Below are 20,642 nucleotides of genomic sequence, written 5' to 3' on the forward strand. Positions count from 1 at the left end.
ACATGGATGGAATTTTTGGAAAGTTTAGTAGTAAGGGCATTTTGGTCATTTAGGGGTAAAATGAATTAAAATACAAAATTAAAAGCCAATTTTGCTCATCTTCAACCCCATGGCCGAATATAGCAAGGAGAAACCATGGCTAAGGTTTTTCAAGCTTCCAAGCTCGATTGTAAGTCCGTTCTAGCCTCGTTTTTAATGATTTTTACGTTTTTGGAGTCCCGGTAGCTCGATTTAGCTTATGCTAGCAATAATTTAACCTAGGGTTTATATTTGGAAAAATACCCATAGGTGAAATTTGTGTATTTTGGTGTTTTATGATAGAATATGAGGTTTTAAATTATGTTAGACAACTTGTGCTACTCGGTTTTAACTGAAAACGAGCAAAAGGGCTTAATCGGTACAAATACCTAATAGTCATAAGTACATGTTAGAGTGAGAATTTGATGTTACCATAGAAGGGAAAAATGATCAGCATGTCATAAAACATAAGAAAATAGGCTGAATTTTAATTTACGAGCTTTGGGGCAAAAGTGTAAATATGCAAAAGTTTAAGGGAAAAATTGTAATTTTTCCAAAATAAGATTTTGGGTCAATTTGAATAATGTGAGTCCTAATTAGACTATATTTTAAATGATAGAGCAAGGAAAACTAAAATTCGGGCTAAAATAGGGAAAATACCAAGTTGTGGACGAAATGGTAAAAGTAGCCATTTTCGCATACGAGGTAAGTTCATGTGTAAATGTAGTAACATAATTGTCATTTTAAGAAATTTAATGTTGTTTATATGATATGATGCTGATTATTATCATGAAATATTATGCTTTGTGGTTATTGTTGAATAATATGTAATTATGTGAATTACTTGATGAGTATGAACTATCACCGAAGTATCAATTTCGATATTCCGTGGAAGATGGAAAAGATGTGTGATTGAGGTAAACGCCCGTTTGAACCTTAGGAATAGATTAGGATACAAGTGACATGTCACTAGGATGGTTGAGCATCCGAACTCGTTGAGTTGAGTCCGAGTTCACTTATGGATGCGAATGTCCAAACTCGTTGAGTTGAGTCCGAGTTCGTGAGATGTAACTAGGCATCCGAACTCGTTGAGTTGAGTCCGAGTTCACTCATGGATGCAAACGCCCGAGCTCGTTGGGTTGAGTCCAAGTTCGCTTATGGGCGGGTTACATAGTAGCTTGGCTACATATGTGGCACTTATGTGCAAACTTTCTTATGTATCCGAATTATATTCCGATGTGTTCAACGGGTAAAGTTCTACTCAAATGGAGGAATACTCAAGATGAAAGGGACGTATTGGTAAGTGTTGTGAAATGAATACTTTGAACAGGTATGTACTTAACCCTCAGGTTGAAAACTTGATATAACAACAATATGGTAAGATGATAAATGAAAATGTGATATGAATGTCTTGGTGATGTTTATGCAAATGATGTTTTATGTTTGCTTATATGGTTATGTTACTTGCTATTTGCATGTGAACTTACTAAGCATTTATGCTTACTCCCTCCTTTTCATTCCTTGTAGTGTTGACAAGCCAGCTCGGAAATCGGGAACGGTCGGAGGCATGCTCACACTATATCCGTATACCATCTTGGCATAATGGCTTGCATATTTTGAGTATGGCATGTATAGCATTATAATCATTTTGTATATATGGTCTTATGATATTGTTATTGAGTGGTATGGAAATGCTTGGTAATGATTAGCCATTGGAATGGCTAATCATGATCATATTTGGTGTTATGTATGCTAAATTACTAGCTAATCCATGGAAAACATGAAATAGGTAAAATTTACCATAAAATAGATTCAGACAACAGCAGTGACGTGAGTTTGAAAAATCATTAAAAATAGTAGAGATACAATTAGATGGTGAATAAAATATAGAATTGAATAATTATGAGTCTATTTTCATATGGATGGAACAAAACAGGTATATGAGTTATATTTTATGAGATGTTTAAATTTTTGTGAAACAGGGCCAAAGCGATTTCTGGATCCCCTGTTCTGAATTTGGAAATTCACCATAAATTTTTCAAAGATAATTAGAAGTCATGATTTATATGTAAAGATTCCTTATTGAGTCTAGTTTTATTAGAAACAAACGACATAGTCATTGAATATCTGTACAGGGAGATATCTGATTCGTAATACACAGAGGTCAGAGTAGTCGAACCCTGAAACAGGGGAGACTTTAACTAATAAACTGTACTAATTGGCTTGACCAAATATTCTAGAAAAAAATTAGTAAATAGATATAGGAGTCTAGTTTCAGGAAAAATTTACGGAATTGGATTTTGAGTTTCGTAACTCGAGATATGAATTTTTAATCAACTATGACGCAGATTGTTAGCTTGACTGAAAATTTTAAAAATAAATTGTTTGAGCTGTTTAAGTAATGAATTAAGTCTGTTAACACCTCGTGTTCGACTCCGGCGACGATCTCAGGTACGGGGCATTACATAAAGACCATATACATTACAAGACAAACTCGATTATAGGTACTTGCCATATATTGAAAAATATAATAAACTATATGAACTTTTCTTAGTCGAAGGTTGTGGATTTGATGCTGAATTACTTCTCAGGACTTTGAGACCCACTTATACCTACGCATGGAATAAACAAGTTGTACTCTAAGCGATAAAGCTCAGTGGTACTTTCTTGATTCAAACATTAACATAAGCAATTGATCATAATAATTACAAACACAACATCTACCCAAATTATATCCTGTCATCCCAAGAAATTCCATTATCATTTACATATCAGAGTATTTATATGGTAATTAGCAAATCAACCTTTTCAACATTGTAATAAAATTGACTAATTCATACTAGTTGTCAAATGCCTAACCTTATATCATTTAAACATCCTATACCATTTATGAAACAAACATATATACCTTTAATTAATCCATTATCATTTACATATCAGAGTATTCATATAGTAAGTAGCAAATCAATCCATTCAACATTGCAATAGAATTGACTAATTCATACTAGTTGTCAAATGCTAACCTTGTATCATTTAAACATGTTATACTGTTTATGAAACAAACATATATACCTTTAACATTAAGCCATCCAATACCATGATCAATTAACATCATCTAACCATTTAACTTACCAATCAAATCTATTCTTGGAGTCAATTAACTCTTTCATACATGTTTTGGTCCCCAGGCCTCGATTCTAATAGGTTCATGTAGTCATTTATATGCTTTCTTTTTCGAGTATTATAGATATGTATATATAAAGTTCCATATCATCAAATCATTTCATGATTTTATAAATAATTATAAAAGAATAATAATGATATTAAAAACAAATACTATAAAAAATAATGAAAAATATTTAATACACTGTTAGTGCATAAGTCTCATACACCATCGATGAATAATAACATGACACTTAATCATTAAATAAAATAAAAAATAGTGGAGAACTTGTAAATAAATATATTTATTTAAACATAATTAAATAATAACTAATTCTAAATAAATACTAAAACCCTAAACCCGATACCTTAAACTTGAGACACTAAACCCTAAACCTTAAACCCTAAACCCTTAAACCCATGATCTTAAATATGAGAGTTATTAATATTTATTTATAATAGTTATGCCTAATATTTAATTAAGTTAAAAAAATTATTAATATTTATTTATAAGTCTTCCATAATTTTTGTTTAAAATTTAATGGTGATATATCATTTTATTATTCATCATAGTACATGTGACTTATGCACCAATGGACATTCATTGTCGGTACATCAAATATTATTCCAAAAAAATTATGAATAAATTAGATTTGTAAAAATTGTATAAATATTTTTAATAATATAAAGTAAAAAATATGCATTATATAAATGATAAGTTTGAAGTTTCAATTTTTTTTTTTACTTTTATAGGGAACGGTGTATATTATTCTAAAAATCTAAATATAATTTCCTTACAAATTTTAAATTTTTATATTTTCTTTACTAAAATAAGTATTTTTTTTAATTCTAAAAATCTTAACAAAAATAACATTTTTCTCCAGACCCCTTGTTCAAACGCACACTTAATAAATCAAAGATGTAAAACAATAATAAAAGAAAAAAAAGTTAAGAATTTAATGAATTTGAAGCCTTAAATTTAAATCACATGTTATATTTTGAGTTTAAATTATTTTTTTATACATTTTATATAAAAGTTTAAAAGGAAAAAACCACTTCATAGAAATAGTTATTAATTATTTTAATTGTTTATTTTTTTAGTACTTAAATAAAGTGAAGATTCCATATAAATTTGTTTAAATGTTGTGATTCTCGTGATCAATTTCATCTAAATTTCAGTGCATTATTTTCAATCAATGTCCGTCAACAGAGTTCATCCTTCTGGTTAAAGATTGATTTGCAGTGCCAAAACTTTAGAGTAACAAGTAAAACTCCTGTCTCCCACTTATAAAAGAAATTTATTTGCAGTTCATGCTTTTATCATGTGTTTTAACTAATTTTATATTACGATTGAGAAAGTCCCAAATTCATCATTAAGACCATAAGCAATGTGAAAACGGCAAAGTTTGGCTTCCGAAAGAGAAACACTGCATAATTCACAATTCAACAGACCAGATTACAAGGCCTGAAGGTTTCTAAGACCTTGTAGTGCATTTACTTACAATATCAACATTAGATTTAACATCCCCTTTCAATGAGCTGTATGGAGAATACTGTTTAGTGTGCGGTGTGATTGCACCGCACAAGCGCAATGCACGGACGTTAAGTTCAAGCAGCCGCTCATGACAAGGGAATGCCTTCCAGAGCAGGTGTGAAGAGCAGGGAACGTATCACATAATGCCTGAACGGCTGAAGGAGTCAGTGCAGTACACTGGCTTATATTCAGACTTCTAAGCCCTTCCTCATCATATCTACCCTTCATGGACTGCCAGATTGAAGCCTTGTTCTTCACTCGGCTGTGAGCCAGTGAGTACATTGCCCGGTCTGTGATATTCCGGCAATAGTACAGACCAAGCGACCTCAAATGGAGACACCCATTTGCCAAAGCAATCACACTATCATCTGCAATACAATGTAAAAGCTGATCAGTCTTCATCTTCAAAGCATGCAATGTTTGCCTTCCGTTCTTGAAAGTGAAAATGGTAAACAAGCTTAGTTATTCGAAGACTGAACATCAACCTGCTTCAGAAGCTAGAAATGACGGTAAAAGTTTCTTGATATTGTAGTCCACTCTCATGCAAACTTCACATATGTTTTAAACTGGATTATAGGGAAGCCAATTTAAAGTCAATAAATAGATGGTATCCACATTTGAGAATACGAATGCATAATTTTAAATTATGTCTACCGACAACCATTAGCACTAGGTGCTGCCAGACTTCACTAGATATACGTGGAAGCAAAATGCCATGTCAAATTTCAAAGGGAGATGAATTAGGCTAGAGTGTTGGAATTTGGAACTGAAACAATATGTTAAATTTCAATGTCAAAGCAGTAAGTTATACTACATTGCAAATACAGGATATGAACCCAATGAAAGCAATACCTGTTATGCGGACACAGCCACACAAGTCAAGGCATCTGAGATCAGGGCATCCATATGCTAGACTCATAACTCCTAGATCACCAACGTTGTCACACCATCCCAGATTTAAAGATTGCAACATATTGCAGTTCTGTCCAATAGCCTATACCAATATTTCTGACTCAAGTAAGTCAATTTTCTAATCAGCAAGTAAATAATAACTAGTCAGAGTATTGTTCATACCTGCAATGCGCAGTCAGTTGCAGCTTTAACACATCCACAGAGATTTAATATTTTTAGTTTTCGACAAAATTGAGTCAAATATCCAAGACCTTCATCACTGAATGATGTGCAGCCACTGATGTTAAGTTTTGTAAGATTAGGGCAACCATGGGCCAAAGCATACAATGAGTGATCACCAAGCTTGAAACTTTTGCTGAGGTCCAGATCCTGCAGATCATGACAGAATTTCGCAATCGTCTCAACAGCAGTGTCCTCAAGCTGCGGATTTTCTTGGCGTAGTACGAGAGTTAGCAATTTGGTAAATTTAGGAGCAAGGGATAGAACCAAGTTGTTCATGTTCTTCCTGCACCTGCAGCAAGATACCACACAACCCAATTTTAGCGAGGAAGTAAACTACCACAAATAAAATGACAAATCTAAATGCAGCCAAGCATAATATGAAAAAGTTTCCAACCAATAATGTAGATATAAGATATTTCAAGATCTCCATATCAAACAAGCTTTGACCATTACTACTAAGATTAAATGTTAAGCAAGTTAATAAGCATCAGGTGGGGCACAAAATACTACCATAACCACCAATATACATTGATAAATATATTTAAGAATTGATAAACCCGAGTAGGAGAGTGTTTTCAAGTCATGCATTATTTTATCCTACCCATCAGAAACTAACGTACTAGGTGCTACAAACTTGGAGAACAATGAATACATCTTCCTAAATCAACCAAATACTTTCTTCAAGATTCATAAAAGGGAACAATGGCCAATATATTATTTGTAAACTCGTATCATTTATGAAGGTTCAAAAATCAAAAGCATAGCCAAATAAATGGTACTTCAACAAAAAATCATGCAAGTTTGCTGGTTATAGTTAAAACAGAAAGTGACACAGGCAATTGTAAAGGCAATAATCAAGGGCTAACTGAAAATGGAACTTTATGAGGTTAACCCAGACACTTAATGAGGAAACGGTTTAGGCCTGCTGCTACCAACCAGTTGGAGAAAAACTAGCAACTCAATTCAAAATTCAGATTTCCCAAGCTGGGATTGATTTATATGAACTTTATCTGGAATTGATATTATTCATAGAGAGCAGCACCAAGGATATAGCATCAAGAAGGATTTTATAAAAGCCATAGTACTAAAAAGATCTAACCTCCTTGAAGCTATAAAAGAACAGCTATATTCATATCTTAGAAGGCCAGGCAAATAAATCTATGGGCTGCTATGCGTCCAAAACTACTAAAAGGTTTGCCTTAGAGCTAGAGACAAGCAAACAAAGAACAGGAAATGAATTAGAAATTATTGCTTTATATTAGAGTAAATCCTGGTTCTGTTCAGAACTCTAGAGGTAATAATAGCTAATCTGCAAAACAAGCACATAAACATCAAACAATTGTTGACGGAAACAAGGAAAAACACAAATATTGGTACTTTTGAACATTGGAAAAAAAAGATACCATGAGAGACAAAGATGGGTAAGGCCCAAGCAAATAGCATCCCTCCACCCACTACAAACACCAGAAGCAACAATAGCAGTTCGATCATCGACAAGGGAAACAATTCTCAACAACAGCTCCATAGGAATATCTTTCCACTCAGTGATCACCGCACCTTTCCTCTTAACTCCTCCACCACTATTTCCAGCAGCAACCATCATCAGCTTCTCAAAGCACAAGTTCAAGTCTTCACTTCGCACCTTTTCTTCACCTATCATTTCACTTTCCTTTCTACTCACTACCGCCTTTAACTCAAGCTTATAAATTCCCTTGGTCCTAGAACCCAAAAGACTAAAAAAACATAAAGTTAGAATGAGAAAAACCAAAAAAGGACATGGAATTCAGTGAACACAGTCTAGTAAGGCGACAAGTGTCTAGAAAGCACAACAGAAAACATGTGTCACAACCTTAAGAAACTTTGCAGATATTTTACAGAAGACCACAAAAACAATCAAGTTTCTAGAATTTTCGCAATTTCTAAGTATACCCTAAACTAAAATTTTAACTTTCTTAGTAGTTTTGTTAACTCTTCTTGGCATATACCAAACAGGTTGTTCGAAAGAGAAACAAAAAGAGGCCTTTTTTGTTAACTCTTCTTGGCATATACCATAGTTCAACAAATTGGATATCAGACGGATGGACATGCAAAAACTAATAGAAATGATCACCGGAAAAGGAAACAAAAACAACCCCATTTCTTTAATGCAACAACCTCATTTCTTTGATTGCAAAACTTAACATTCCACCTGAAAGCTAAAATTATGAATTTTCATGTAAAATATTAAAATTTAACCCGCTTCAAAAGCAGCAGCTCAGTTTATAAAAGTTAAAACAAAAGAAAAGCGGATGAAACAAACAAAAGTAAACAAGAGACAATCACCAAATAACAAATTTTAAGAAATTAAGAAGGAAACAATGGAAGATTAAGATTATGATCATACCTTTTTACTGGGTTTCAGTGTTTTCCTGCTTCGTTTTGCTCCAAGTATATATGGATTTTGTTACCCAAAAAAAACTAAACGAACAAGAGTTTACTTATTAAAACACCAGAGAAGGAATAAAAAGAAGAGAAATATAAAGGGAACTAATTAGCGACGTCAAAGGTGACACGTGTCGGAAATCGACGGTGATGTGATATTAAACGTAGTGGGACCTACTTAAAAATTTATTTTTAATCACAAAAACTTTAGTCATCATTATAGCGATTAGTAGCGAAGGGAATCAGGTCCAAAACTTGGAATGAAAAATTAAACAGGTTCCAAGCAATAACATTAAATAAGTAAATACATGTTGAAGTAACCTATATATATAATCTCGAATCTAAATACTTAACATCAAGACTTTTATCTTTAGTGGTTTGAATTTTCTTAAATGAGAGAAAATTTGAGGTTAACTAAATAATTTAACAAGAAATTATCTTTGTCGTATTTTTATTGAAGATTTATATCTAAAAAGTAAGAAATTTGTACAACCTTGCGTACTAAGAATACAAAATTAAACGAGTATCTAAATATATATACACTATATAAAAGTAGGGTTAATTAGATAAAAATGTCACTTTTTAAAGTTAATTAAAGAATTAGGTCGTTTTCCCTCAAAGTTAACGATATAGGTCGATTTTAGAGAGTTGAAAGCGTTTTCAGTTGAGGTGACAATCAAAGGGCTGAAAAGCGTTTCCTATAGGAAGTGTTTTTGTTCAATAGTCAATTTTTTTTCAATTGTTAAAATTTCAAATAGCTAATTACATTTTTACCTCCCAACAACTATTTCATTTTCTATATAAACATACTTGTTTTCTTTTTTCTTCATTCAATCTTATTCTTTCAATTCTCTCTACTATTTTATTCTCAATTTTTTCATTCAATTTCTCTCAAATTCTTTTTATCTTAATTTTATATATCATAATTTCTTTGATTTATTTGATTTTTATAATTTTAAAAATATCAACGCCTTTTATTTGTTTGGATGTCAAACACATTTTTGGCATCCAATTACAAATAGTAAAAAAATATTATCATTTTTTTATTTTAATTAATATAATTATTATGTTAACATTATTAATTTTTAAAATTTTTTATATATATAATCAGACCGAAGATCGAATAATTGAGACGTATATTCACAATTTAAGTGGAAGGGCGCCACGTGTAATTGAACAATAATTGCAAGTCATATGTTCAGGGGCGACTAAATTGGAGCTCGAACTTATCAACTCTTTGCTGGAAAGATGGAGACCCAAGACATATTTTTTATTTCGTATGGTGAGTGTAGAATTACACTTGAGGATGTAGCAATATAGAATCGGAACAGTAGTTTCGGGATCACAAATCCGACCAAAAAAATGATATATTTTTATTTCATTATATGGCCAGTAATATAATAGGCATGTCATGTGAAAATTTTGAAACGAAAATTTTATCGATTAAGTGCTTAATTACGAGAAGGACTAAATCGCATAAAATGCGAAAGTTGAATTCTAGTAGCTATAAGGATCAAATAGCTATGGAATTCAAAACTTAAGGTCCTTATATGGTAATTAGACCATTAAGAAAAGCATGTAGATTTTTCTTGATAACTTATCCATGGAATTATAGAAAAAGGGCAAGGACTAAATTGGAAATACCAAAATACTTAATAAATTAAGAAATAATAAAAGAAAATATCATCTTATTATTATCATATTCAACCTAAAATTTTATGGAAACCCTAGGAGAGAGAGAGGAAACTTTCAAGGCTTAATTGGGTAAGTTCTCTTGTCCCGTTTTTAGTAATTTTGGTATTTTTGAGACCGGGATAGCTTAATCTCTCTGTTAGAGGGATTAATTTGAAAATTTATCAAAGTATGAAAATGGTTCATGAAATATTATGCTGGAAATTAGAAATTTATGGTAGAAAACGAAAAACAACTTTTACAAAGTGATTTTTGATGAAAACATGATTTAGAGGCTAAAATGAAAAGTTGTAAAATTTGATGAAAAATTCTAAAATTTTATGAATACATGTGCTGGAAAATTTGTAATGGGGCTTTGGTTAGGCTTGGAATAGGGAGTAATTTGAAAATTTTTCATTTTCCGGGCCTAGGGACAAAATCAAAATTTATGGAAAAGTTAGGGGCAAAATGGTAATTTTTCCTAAGACGTAAATTGAGTCCATTTAAATATGAAATGTATGAAATTGATGGTTAAATTCATTTATATAGATCCACACAACACAAATTCAAGGTTAGATCGAGGAAAAGAAAAGATTTTGGATTAGTAGACTTTTACGCGAACAAGTGTCGAGGTAAGTTCGTGTAACTTAATCTAGCATGTAAATATGTTAAATTGAATGTTGTGTTGTATGGAATGTGATTTAAATTGATGTACATTACTTGAATGCTATTAATACATGCTTGAAATTGTGATAAAGGGTTAAGTCCCGATTGAATGTTGAATTCCAATTATTGTATGCGCTTTCCCGAAATAAATAGGGTCATGTTTTTGTTGCGGATGGGATTTAGCTCGGACGAGTAATCCCAATGACCTTGTCATAGAAAGGATTTATCCCGGACAGGTAATCCCAAACATTACTTCTCGAGCATATGTTATGATTAGGGTTTAGCCTGGACTGGTAACCCTAATTGAGCTTTTTTGAACATACGCTATATAAAGGATTTAGCCTGGACTGGTAATCCTGTTATACGACAAGTAACTTGAGAGTGTGTTCTTTGGTTAAGTACCCTAAGGGGTAACTTCGATAAGAATTGACGGATTAATAAATTGTACACTTCAAGTGTACTATTTGAGCCTTCATCGGAATTTTAATGATTCAATGGATATCAAACTCTTGACATGGCATGAAAATCTTGAGATGATATAATAATGACTTTAAAGAATATTGCTTAATGAGCTCATCTATTCTTACTTGATGTGTATGGAAACTTTGTGACTAACATCTTTGATTAAATGTATGTGATTAGGCAAATTAGCCAAATGGATGGAAACATAACATTGTATGCCTAGATTTTAATAAACAGGATTGGGAAGTTTAGTTTCCGTTATACGAACTTACTAAGCATGTAATACTTACCCCATTTTATTTTCCCTTGTTTTATAGTGCTCGGAAGCTCGTGAAGATTGGAAGGTCATCAGAGCATCGTCACACTATCAACTAGCATTTTGGGTATACTTAGTAAAATCATTTTGGTATAATCGCATGTATAGGAAAACTTGGTCAATAGTGACTTGAAAATGTCATTTTGTAACCTAGCCGTTGGAATGGCTAGTAATAGTTCATTTTGGTATGTTTAAGTAGATTATTATGATATACATATACACATGTGTTATGTAATGAATATGTGCTTAATGTTGTGGATGCCTAAATTAATCCAAGGTAAGTTTATAAACACTTGTGCTTGCAATGATATGCCATGTTAAATGATGAAACTGCCTATTTTGAATGCTTGGAATGGTTGGTATTGGTTGTGTGTTTCAAGTGCAGGTCTTAGGTGAAATTTTGGGTGAGAAATGAAGCTAGAAATGGCTTCATTTTTTCCACACGGGCTTGTGTCTAGATCGTGTGTGACACACGGCCTGGTGACATGAGCATGTGGTTAGGCTGTGTGTCCCTTGCACTTCAATTTTGAGAAACAGAATGCTCAGAATTAGGCACACGGGCAAAGACAAGGGGTGTGTGTCTCAGCCGTATGTGCCACACGGCCTAGAATACGGGCATGTGTTTGGCCATGTGAAACCTGAACCTAATTTCAAATTAAATTAATTAACTACACGGCCTAGCACATGTGCGTGTGGCATGGCCGTGTGTACAAGTCAAAGAGTTACACGGGGTCTAACACGACCTCCAACATGGGCGTGTCCCAAGGTCACACGGGCGTATCCCTTAGACCACACGGGAGTGTGAGCCCTGCACCTTGGAAAAATTTTGTAAATTCATGAAAAATTCTTAGAGGTCCCGATTAAGTCCCGGTTCGATTCTAATGCTCGTATTGGGCCTCAAGGGCCTAATCAAGGGACGTTATGGATGATCTCAGTAAATAAATAGTAATTTACGTGGTTTAATGGAAAAATGTCCTGAATGTTCTGGTAATGCTCCGAATCACTGTTTTGATGATGGGTACGGGTTAGGGGTGTTACACTCAATTTATTGATTGATGGGGCAGTTGTTACAAGGGTAGTAAGCATTGGCGATTAAAGCACAATTTGCAACCAACTATTAGGCAAGGTGTCGAGTAAGTTTAGTGGTAGCTGGATAGAGATGAAATGGTTAGAAGACAATTGTTCATTTACCAACAACTCGGTATATTTAATGCAATATAAATCTAAAAATCTGGTATATTTAAGGTGGCTCTAACAACTAATCGACTTAAAATAAGTGACGTGACTCAGTAGGGGATCAACTATGTGGTGACATTATACCAAGAGATTTACGAGCAATGAAAACTTGCGTAAGTAAACTTGCGCAGGTAGTTTTACATTTTGCCACTAGAATTTACACACAATATTCTTAAAATCTTAGCATAATGAAATTGGTAATTTGAAACGTTGCATAGTATAGATTGGGATGGCTTGTAAAACTAATTTGATAAACACTTCTTTCCTTCTAATGGAAAAATTACAAATACTCCAAATTTTCACTTTTGTTAAAATTTTCCTTAATTTCTACAAAAGCATTTCTCTTTCTCCTTCCCACCATCGTTGGTAATCTAAGATATTTTTCGGGATTAATGGATATACGAACCCCCAGATCACTCCCTATTTGATGCTTGACCGCCTCGCTAACGTTGTTACTAAAGTAAATCAATAACTTTTCAAAATTTACCAATTTTCTTGAAATCTTTTCATACTCATTGAATACTGATTTTTATAGCTAAAGCTCCTTTCGTTGTTGCTTTTCCAAATAAAATACTATCATCGGTGAAAAATAAATGAGTTATTGACAACCCTCCTCTCCTCACTTTTGCCTATTTAAATTTTCCTTCCCTTTTTGAAATGTTAAGGAGTTTTGAAAAACATTCAGCACAAATGATGAATAGATATGGGCTTAAGGGATCTCCTTGCCTTATTCCTTTAGTGGGGTTAAACTCATCCCCTTTCCCTGCATTAAGTACAACTGAATATGAAATACTTTTGACGCATCGCTTGATCAATGATACCCACTTGTCGTAGAATCCAAGATTTCTCATCATATTTTCCACAAAATTCCATTCTGCCTTGTCGTATGCTTTGCTCATGTTTAATTTTAAGGCAAAAGACCCTATACCATATCTTTTCTTCTGGAAGGAATGCAATAATTCATATGCCACTAGAATGTTGTCAGTAATTTGTCTACCTGACACAAAAGCAAATTGTGTTTCCTTAATGCAATAATTAAAGGCCTTTTTAAATCTGTTAACTATAGCTTTTGAAGTTAATCTTATATACTACATTCCAAAGACTAATTGGTCTAAATTGACTAATATTTTTTAGTGTTTGAATTTTAGGAATAAACACGAGATTGGTTCTGTTAATAGCACCTAATTCTCCCTGATTATTTAAGATTTCTAAGCAAAATCTAGTTATATCATTCCCTATAATATGCCAATATTTTTGAAAGAAGAGAGCAGCGAATCCATCTATACCTGAAGCCTTTAGAGGAGCCATTTATTTTAGTGTTTCCTGCAACTCTTCTTCTTTAAAATTAGTTGATAGTTCCTCATTAAGGTGTCCAGGAATGCAAGGTTAAACTTCTATCCATAAATTCTCACAGTCTTGCAAGGGTTTTCAGGAGAAAAAATCGTTGAAATATTTTATCTGTGACAGCCCTTAAATTAACCCTAGTCAGAAAGTGGTTTCGGGATCGCTAAACCGAGTCACCGAAGTATTTGAGTATAATATTTATTGTCTAAAATATGTGAATATGAGTGTGTGAAAGTTTTGAGCTTCGATTTGGTCAATTGCATGTGAATTTAGTTAATAGGACTTATGTGTGACACTTTGAAATGTGATGGGTTAATCTATAAGGATCTATTAGTGCATGTTATGAAAATAATGGGTTTGCATGTCAAATTTCCACCTATGACAAGTAGTGGCCGGCCATGCTATGGGTTAAAATGTATTATAAACATTTTATGTTAGTGTTTTATGTTAGAAATAATAAAATAAAGAACATGGGTAATAAAATAATAGTGGTTAGTAGGGGAGAAACAAAAAATTAGCTAGGTTGCTCCTCCATTGCCGTGAATTGAAGGAAGAAGAAGAGGGGAAGTTCGGCCAAGGTGGTTCTTTAGATTAAGGTATGTTCAATGTTGCTTTTGGAGGTTTACACATCCTTTGGAGGGTTAGCCTACTTCTATTTATCTCATGGATGAAATTGGGGTTGTTGGAGAGTTAGGATTCGGCTAAGAGGCTTCAAAATTTTAGTTGATGCCTTGATACTACTAGCATGTTAGCTATATGGATGTGTTAAGTTACTTGAAATGTTAGATAAATTTGAACTCCCTACCAAATTCTTTAGGCAACCCATGTTAGAAATTTCGGTATTGAGATGTCTAGATCTTTCGGCCATTGTAGCTATGGAGGAATAAAGTTTTTGTTTCTTGTTAAATTGGATGAATCTTGTTGTATGAGTGCTTGAACAAACTATGATTAAATGGATTCATAGATTCAAAGTGGGAAGAATTGGCTATTATATTTGATGCTAATGCCGAATATGAAGATGATGAACTTGAGTAAATAATATTCAGCTAGCATGAAAAGTTATGAAATATTAAGTAGATGATATAATTGATTGGTGAAGTGGCTAATAGGGATTTTTAATGAAATTATGCCAAGGCTGAATGTATCATGAAGTAAATAAAAATGCTAAATGTGCATTATGTGCTTATATGTGTATTCGACCAGGGAAGCTTGATATGAAGCTTTGATAGGTTTGAGAGATGAATGACCGAATGAGCTATAGGTTATGTATGGATGAATTTTATGCATATGTGTGTGTGTGGCATTAGTAGTTAATGGCATTCGGCATTGTTTAAATAAAATTAGAAATGAATGCTAGAAAGTTAAATAGGTCGCTCTAATGACCAAATATGCTAAAAGCTAATATATGGACAAATGATACGAATGAATTGGTTTTTGAAATGTATATGGTTGCCGTATGTATGTGTTTCATTGAGAAGAAATTTTTTTTGCTTTAGCTCAAGAGCTTAGAGGATTAAGTTGGATAAGGGAAAGGAAAAAGTGATCGAATAGCCGTTGAAATCGTTCGACAACATCCGAGGTAAGTCTTTGAGTAATGAAATTTAGCTCACGTTTTAATAAGGCAATTATTTGTCTATGAGCATAATAATTAACTCGTGACTTGACGATTCTACTTGAATTACATGGTAAAATAAATAAGTAAGGTATTTACTTGTAGCCGAATGGTTATAGAAATCTTGTGGATTAACGAAAAGGGATTATGTTATTTGTGTGGGATTAATGAATCGATCGATGTATGTTATTTGTGTGGGATTAATGAATCGATCGATGTATGGTTAGTAAACATGCTGTAATTGTATTCGAGTATCAGGAATGATATCCAGATGTGATATGATATATATATATATATGCATATACGTGTGAATGCTAATCGGGGTCTAAATCCGAGCTTGGTCTCGAAGGGCTTTTGAGCCAGTGCTAATAACCGAACTTAGTTTCGAAGGGCTTTTTAGAGCCAGTGTCATAACCGGACTTAGTTCCGAAGGGCCTTCGAGCCAGTAGTCTAATCCGAGCTTGGTCTCGAAAGGCTTTTGAGCCGGTGCTAAGAGTCGGACTTTATTCCGAAGGATGTTGCACCAGCATAATATTTGAGAGTGAAAACCCGTAAGTGTTCTTACGAGAAATCATATAATACATGCTGGAATAATTTTAATCACATGCGCTACTTACTTTAAGACAACCAGGTAAGTAATTTACCCTTGTTGAGAATGTGAATATACTTCAATTATGACTTTGAAATTCGATGGGAATGCTTAGCACATTATTTAAATCATCCGAACGTTTATGATCTGATTATGATGTATGAGTTTCGAATATGAGAGTTCAATGTCATAGTTATGAATGTGTGTGCATATGCATGAAATGGACAGGGACATTTGAGATGAGAGCATACGGTTGTGGATTGGAGTTGGCCGGATAAATTGGTTTCACCTTTGTGATATTAATGATAAAAGTGATATCTCGATTATGTTTCTATTCGGCCAAGGGATGAACGAATAAACTTGATAATATTATGCCATTCCTTTAAATGATTTCATTGCTTAAAACTTACTAAGCATCGAAATGCTTATTCTCTGCTTTAATTCTCTGTTTTATAGATTTTGCTCTTCAGCTATCGGACTAGGGATTGTCAAAGTCGAAGTCGTCCACACTATCTAAGCCACTTTTTGGTACTCTTTTAGTTCAATTTTGAAAAACGGCATGTATAGGGCTGACCCTTGTTGTTAATTAAGTACCCTTTTGTAATGTGTATTCGTATAGCCATGCGAAATGGCTCGTATATTTCTAAGTATAACATTATGGTCTTGTGATATGGTTATTAAGTGGTGTGGAAATGTTTGGTAATGACTAGCCATTGGAATGGCCAATCATGGTCCTATTGGTGCTACGTACGTCATGGCTAATCGGGATTACCCTTGATAATAATGTATGTCAATTTGCTAGTTGATTCATGGAAAACTATGAAATAGGTGAAATCTGCCTTAAAATAGATGCTGACAGCAACAGTGATGTGAGTTTGAAAAATCACTAAAAATAGTATAAATGTAATTAAATAATGAATAAATTATTTAAACTAACCTTGATGAGTCTATTTTCATATGGAAGAAGCGAAACAACCATATGAGCCGTATTTTATGAGATGTTTAAGTTTTCGTGAAACAGGGCCAGAATGATTACTGGATCCCCTGTTCTGACTTTTAAAATTTACCATAAATTAACCAGAGACTATTAGAAGTCATGCTTCATATGTATAGATTTCTTTTTGAGTCTAGTTTCATTAGAAACAAACGGAATAAGTATTGAAGCTCTGTACAGGGAGATATCTAAGTCGTAATGCATGAAGGTCAGAGTAGTCGAACCCTAAAACAGGAGAGACTTTAACTAATAAACTGTACTAATTGGCTTGACCAAAAATTCTAGAAAAACATGTTTAGATGGACATATAAGTCTAGTTTCAGGGAAAATTTACGGAATCAGTTTTCGAGTTTTGGAACTCGAAATATGATTTTTAAGGTGACAGCGACGCAGTTAACGAGCTTGTCTAGAAATTTTAAAATGAAATGTGTAAGTAAATGAATTAAGTCCGTTAGCACCTCGTGTTCGACTCCGGCAACGGTCTCGAGTACGGGGTGTTACAATTTTATTGGTATCAGAGCCATGGTTTAGTCGATTCTAGGACTACCGTACTACGTTCGGGTCTAGCTATACATGCCATTGTGTGTTTATTTGATAGTGTGGCGATTTCTGACAGTTAAAAATGTGTTTATTTATAGTAATGGATCCCGATCCCAACCGAGCGGTAGCTGATGATCTTGAGAGTGTAGCGCCTGCTCCCGCATAAGGGACAGCGCCGGTGGACTCTCAACCTATTGCTAGTAATCAGAATGACGAAGCTAGACAGGCTTTTTATAACGTAATGAATGATTGGTTCAACCAATACATTCGAACTAATACGGCTGTTCCACAACCTCCATTCCCGACTAATACAACCCCCGCACCTACAATACCTCTGGTAACTGACCAAATAAGGTCAAATAAGCCCCCAGTTGACAGAATCTGAAAACACGGGGCTACTGAATTTAAAGCTACGGACAGCGATGATGCCGAACAAGCTGAATTTTGGTTGGACAACACTATTCGGGTACTCGATGAACTATATTGCACACCCGATGAATGCCTAAAGTGTACTATCTCCTTGCTACGTGATTCTGCCTACTATTGGTGGAATACGTTGATTTCTGTTGTGCCCAGAGAGCAAGTAACTTGGGAGTTTTTCCAAACCGAGTTTCGAAAAAAGTATATCAGTCAGAGATTCATTGATAAAAAACGGAAGGAATTTCTTGAACTTAAACAAGGTTCCATGTTGGTTACTGATTATGAACGAAAGTTTGTAAGGCTTAGCCGGTACGCTCGAGAATGCATTTCTTCAGAAGCTGTGATGTGTAAACGTTTCGAGGATGGACTGAACGATGATATAAAGCTGTATGTTGGCATTTTAGAAATCCGAGAATTTGTGGTACTTGTCGAACGAGCTTGCAAAGCCGAAGAGCTCAGTAAGGAGAAAGGAAAAGCTAATATGGGAGCAAAGGAGTTTCGTAAGAGATCTTCGGGAAAGCCCTTTCAACAGTTATCGAAGAAATTTAGAGATGGTTTAGGCCGATCTAGAGACACTTTGGGCTTTTCTAGACGAGATCGTGATCGACCCCCTGTGGGTACACGAGTCACTTCGGTGGCCAGTGTTGGAAATGATCGTCGAGACAGGACGGAGTGCCAGTATTGTGGTAAATGGCATTCAGGAAGTTGTAGATTCCATGACCGCTCCTGTTATAAGTGCAGATCAGCTGACCACTTTATCAAGGATTGCCCGAGACTGTCTGAACAGAATATAAATCAGAGTGGGAAACCGGGTGCTACTACTGCTCGAGGTAGACCATCTAAGAATGCGGGAAATCCTAGTGTCGGTCAGAGAGGATCTAGAGACGCTACAACCAGATCTGAGGCTCGTGCTCCTGCCAGAGCTTATGCTATACGTGCATGCGAGGATGCTTCTTCGCCTGATGTTATTACCGGTACATTCACTCTCTTTGATACCAATGTGATTGCATTGATTGACCCCGGTTCTACTCATTCTTATATATGTGAGACTTTAGCATCCAGTAAGACTTTACCTATTGAGCCTACTGAGTTCGTTATTAGAGTGTCGAATCCCTTGGGTCATTGTGTGCTTGTTGATAAAATGTGTAAGAAATGTCCCCTAGTAATCTGAGGTTCCTGTTTTCCGGCCGATTTGATGCTTTTACCGTTTGATGAATTTGATGTTATCCTCGGTATGGATTGGTTAACCGTACATGATGCAATTGTAAATTGCAAAAGAAAAACCATTGATTTGAGGTGTGTAAATAACGAGATAATCCGAGTTGAGTCTACTGACTTGAATGGGTTGCCAGCTGTAATATCATCGATGTTGGCTCAGAAATATGTAAGAAAGGGGTGTGAAGCATACCTTGCGTATGTACTTGATGACAAAGAGTTAGAAAAGAAGCCTGAATCTGTGCCGGTGGTTTGTGAATATCTAGATGTTTTTCCCGAAGAATTATCGGGTTTACCACCTGTTCGGGAGGTAGAGTTTGGTATTGAGCTTGTACCTGGGACTACACCGATTTCGATAGCTCCGTATCGTATGGCACTAACGAAATTAAAGGAATTGAAAGCTCAGTTGCAAGAGTTGACGGATAGAGGTTTCGCTCGACCAAGTTTCTCACCTTGGGGTGCACCAGTATTGTTTGTGAAAAAGAAGGACGGAACCATGAGGTTGTGCATCGATTATCGTCAGTTGAATAAAGTGACTATAAAGAATAAATATCTGTTACCACGCATTGATGATCTGTTTGATCAACTAAAAGGAGCCTCAGTGTTTTCAAAGATAGATTTGAGATCGGGTTATTATCGGATATACCCAAAACTGCTTTCAGAACGAGATACAGTCACTACGAGTTCTTAGTGATGCCGTTTGGGCTCACTAATGCCCCCGCGGTATTTATGGATTTGATGAATCGGATCTTCAGACCGTTTTTGGATCAGTTTGTAGTTGTGTTTATCGATGATATTTTGGTCTATTCGAGAAATGAAACCGATCATGCTGAACACCTGGGATTAGTGTTGCAAATTTTACGGGATAAGCAGTTATATGCTAAGTTCAGTAAGTGTGAGTTCTGGTTAAGAGAGGTTAGCTTCTTGGGACATGTGGTATCTGCATCGGGTATTCGAGTTGATCCGAGCAAAATTTCAGCCATACTTAACTGGAAGCCTTCGAGAAATATTACTGAAGTTCGGAGCTTTTTGGGACTTGCTGGTTACTACAGACGGTTCGTAAAGGGTTTCTCGATGATAGCCACACCAATAACGAAACTACTTCAGAAAGATGTTAAGTTCGAATGGACAGAAAAGTGTCAGAAAAGTTTCGATCAACTAAAAACTTATTTGACTGAAGCTCCAGTACTAGTGCAGCCCGAATCAGGCAAGGAGTTTGTCATTTACAGTGATGCATCCTTACTTGGGTTGGGTTGTGTATTGATGCAAGAAGGTCGAGTTGTGGCCTATGCGTTGAGGCAATTGAAG

At 34.6% G+C, this 20,642-nt stretch overlaps 1 protein-coding gene across 1 annotated transcript; it reads right to left on the minus strand.

Moving 5' to 3' along the window:
* Positions 1 to 4,571: 4,571 nt before the first annotated feature.
* Positions 4,572 to 8,339, minus strand: LOC107951990 (F-box protein SKP2B). The gene is made up of 5 exons (XM_016887194.2): positions 8,232 to 8,339; positions 7,252 to 7,581; positions 5,789 to 6,137; positions 5,567 to 5,708; positions 4,572 to 5,082 (listed from the first exon to the last, which is right to left on the minus strand). The coding sequence occupies exons 2-5, from the start codon at positions 7,506 to 7,508 to the stop codon at positions 4,712 to 4,714; spliced, it is 1,119 nt and encodes a 372-aa protein (XP_016742683.2). The 5' UTR covers positions 7,509 to 7,581; positions 8,232 to 8,339; the 3' UTR covers positions 4,572 to 4,711.
* Positions 8,340 to 20,642: the final 12,303 nt, after the last annotated feature.

Source organism: Gossypium hirsutum, chromosome A02, assembly GCF_007990345.1.
Source record: "Gossypium hirsutum isolate 1008001.06 chromosome A02, Gossypium_hirsutum_v2.1, whole genome shotgun sequence".
Taxonomy (NCBI): Eukaryota; Viridiplantae; Streptophyta; class Magnoliopsida; order Malvales; family Malvaceae; genus Gossypium; species Gossypium hirsutum.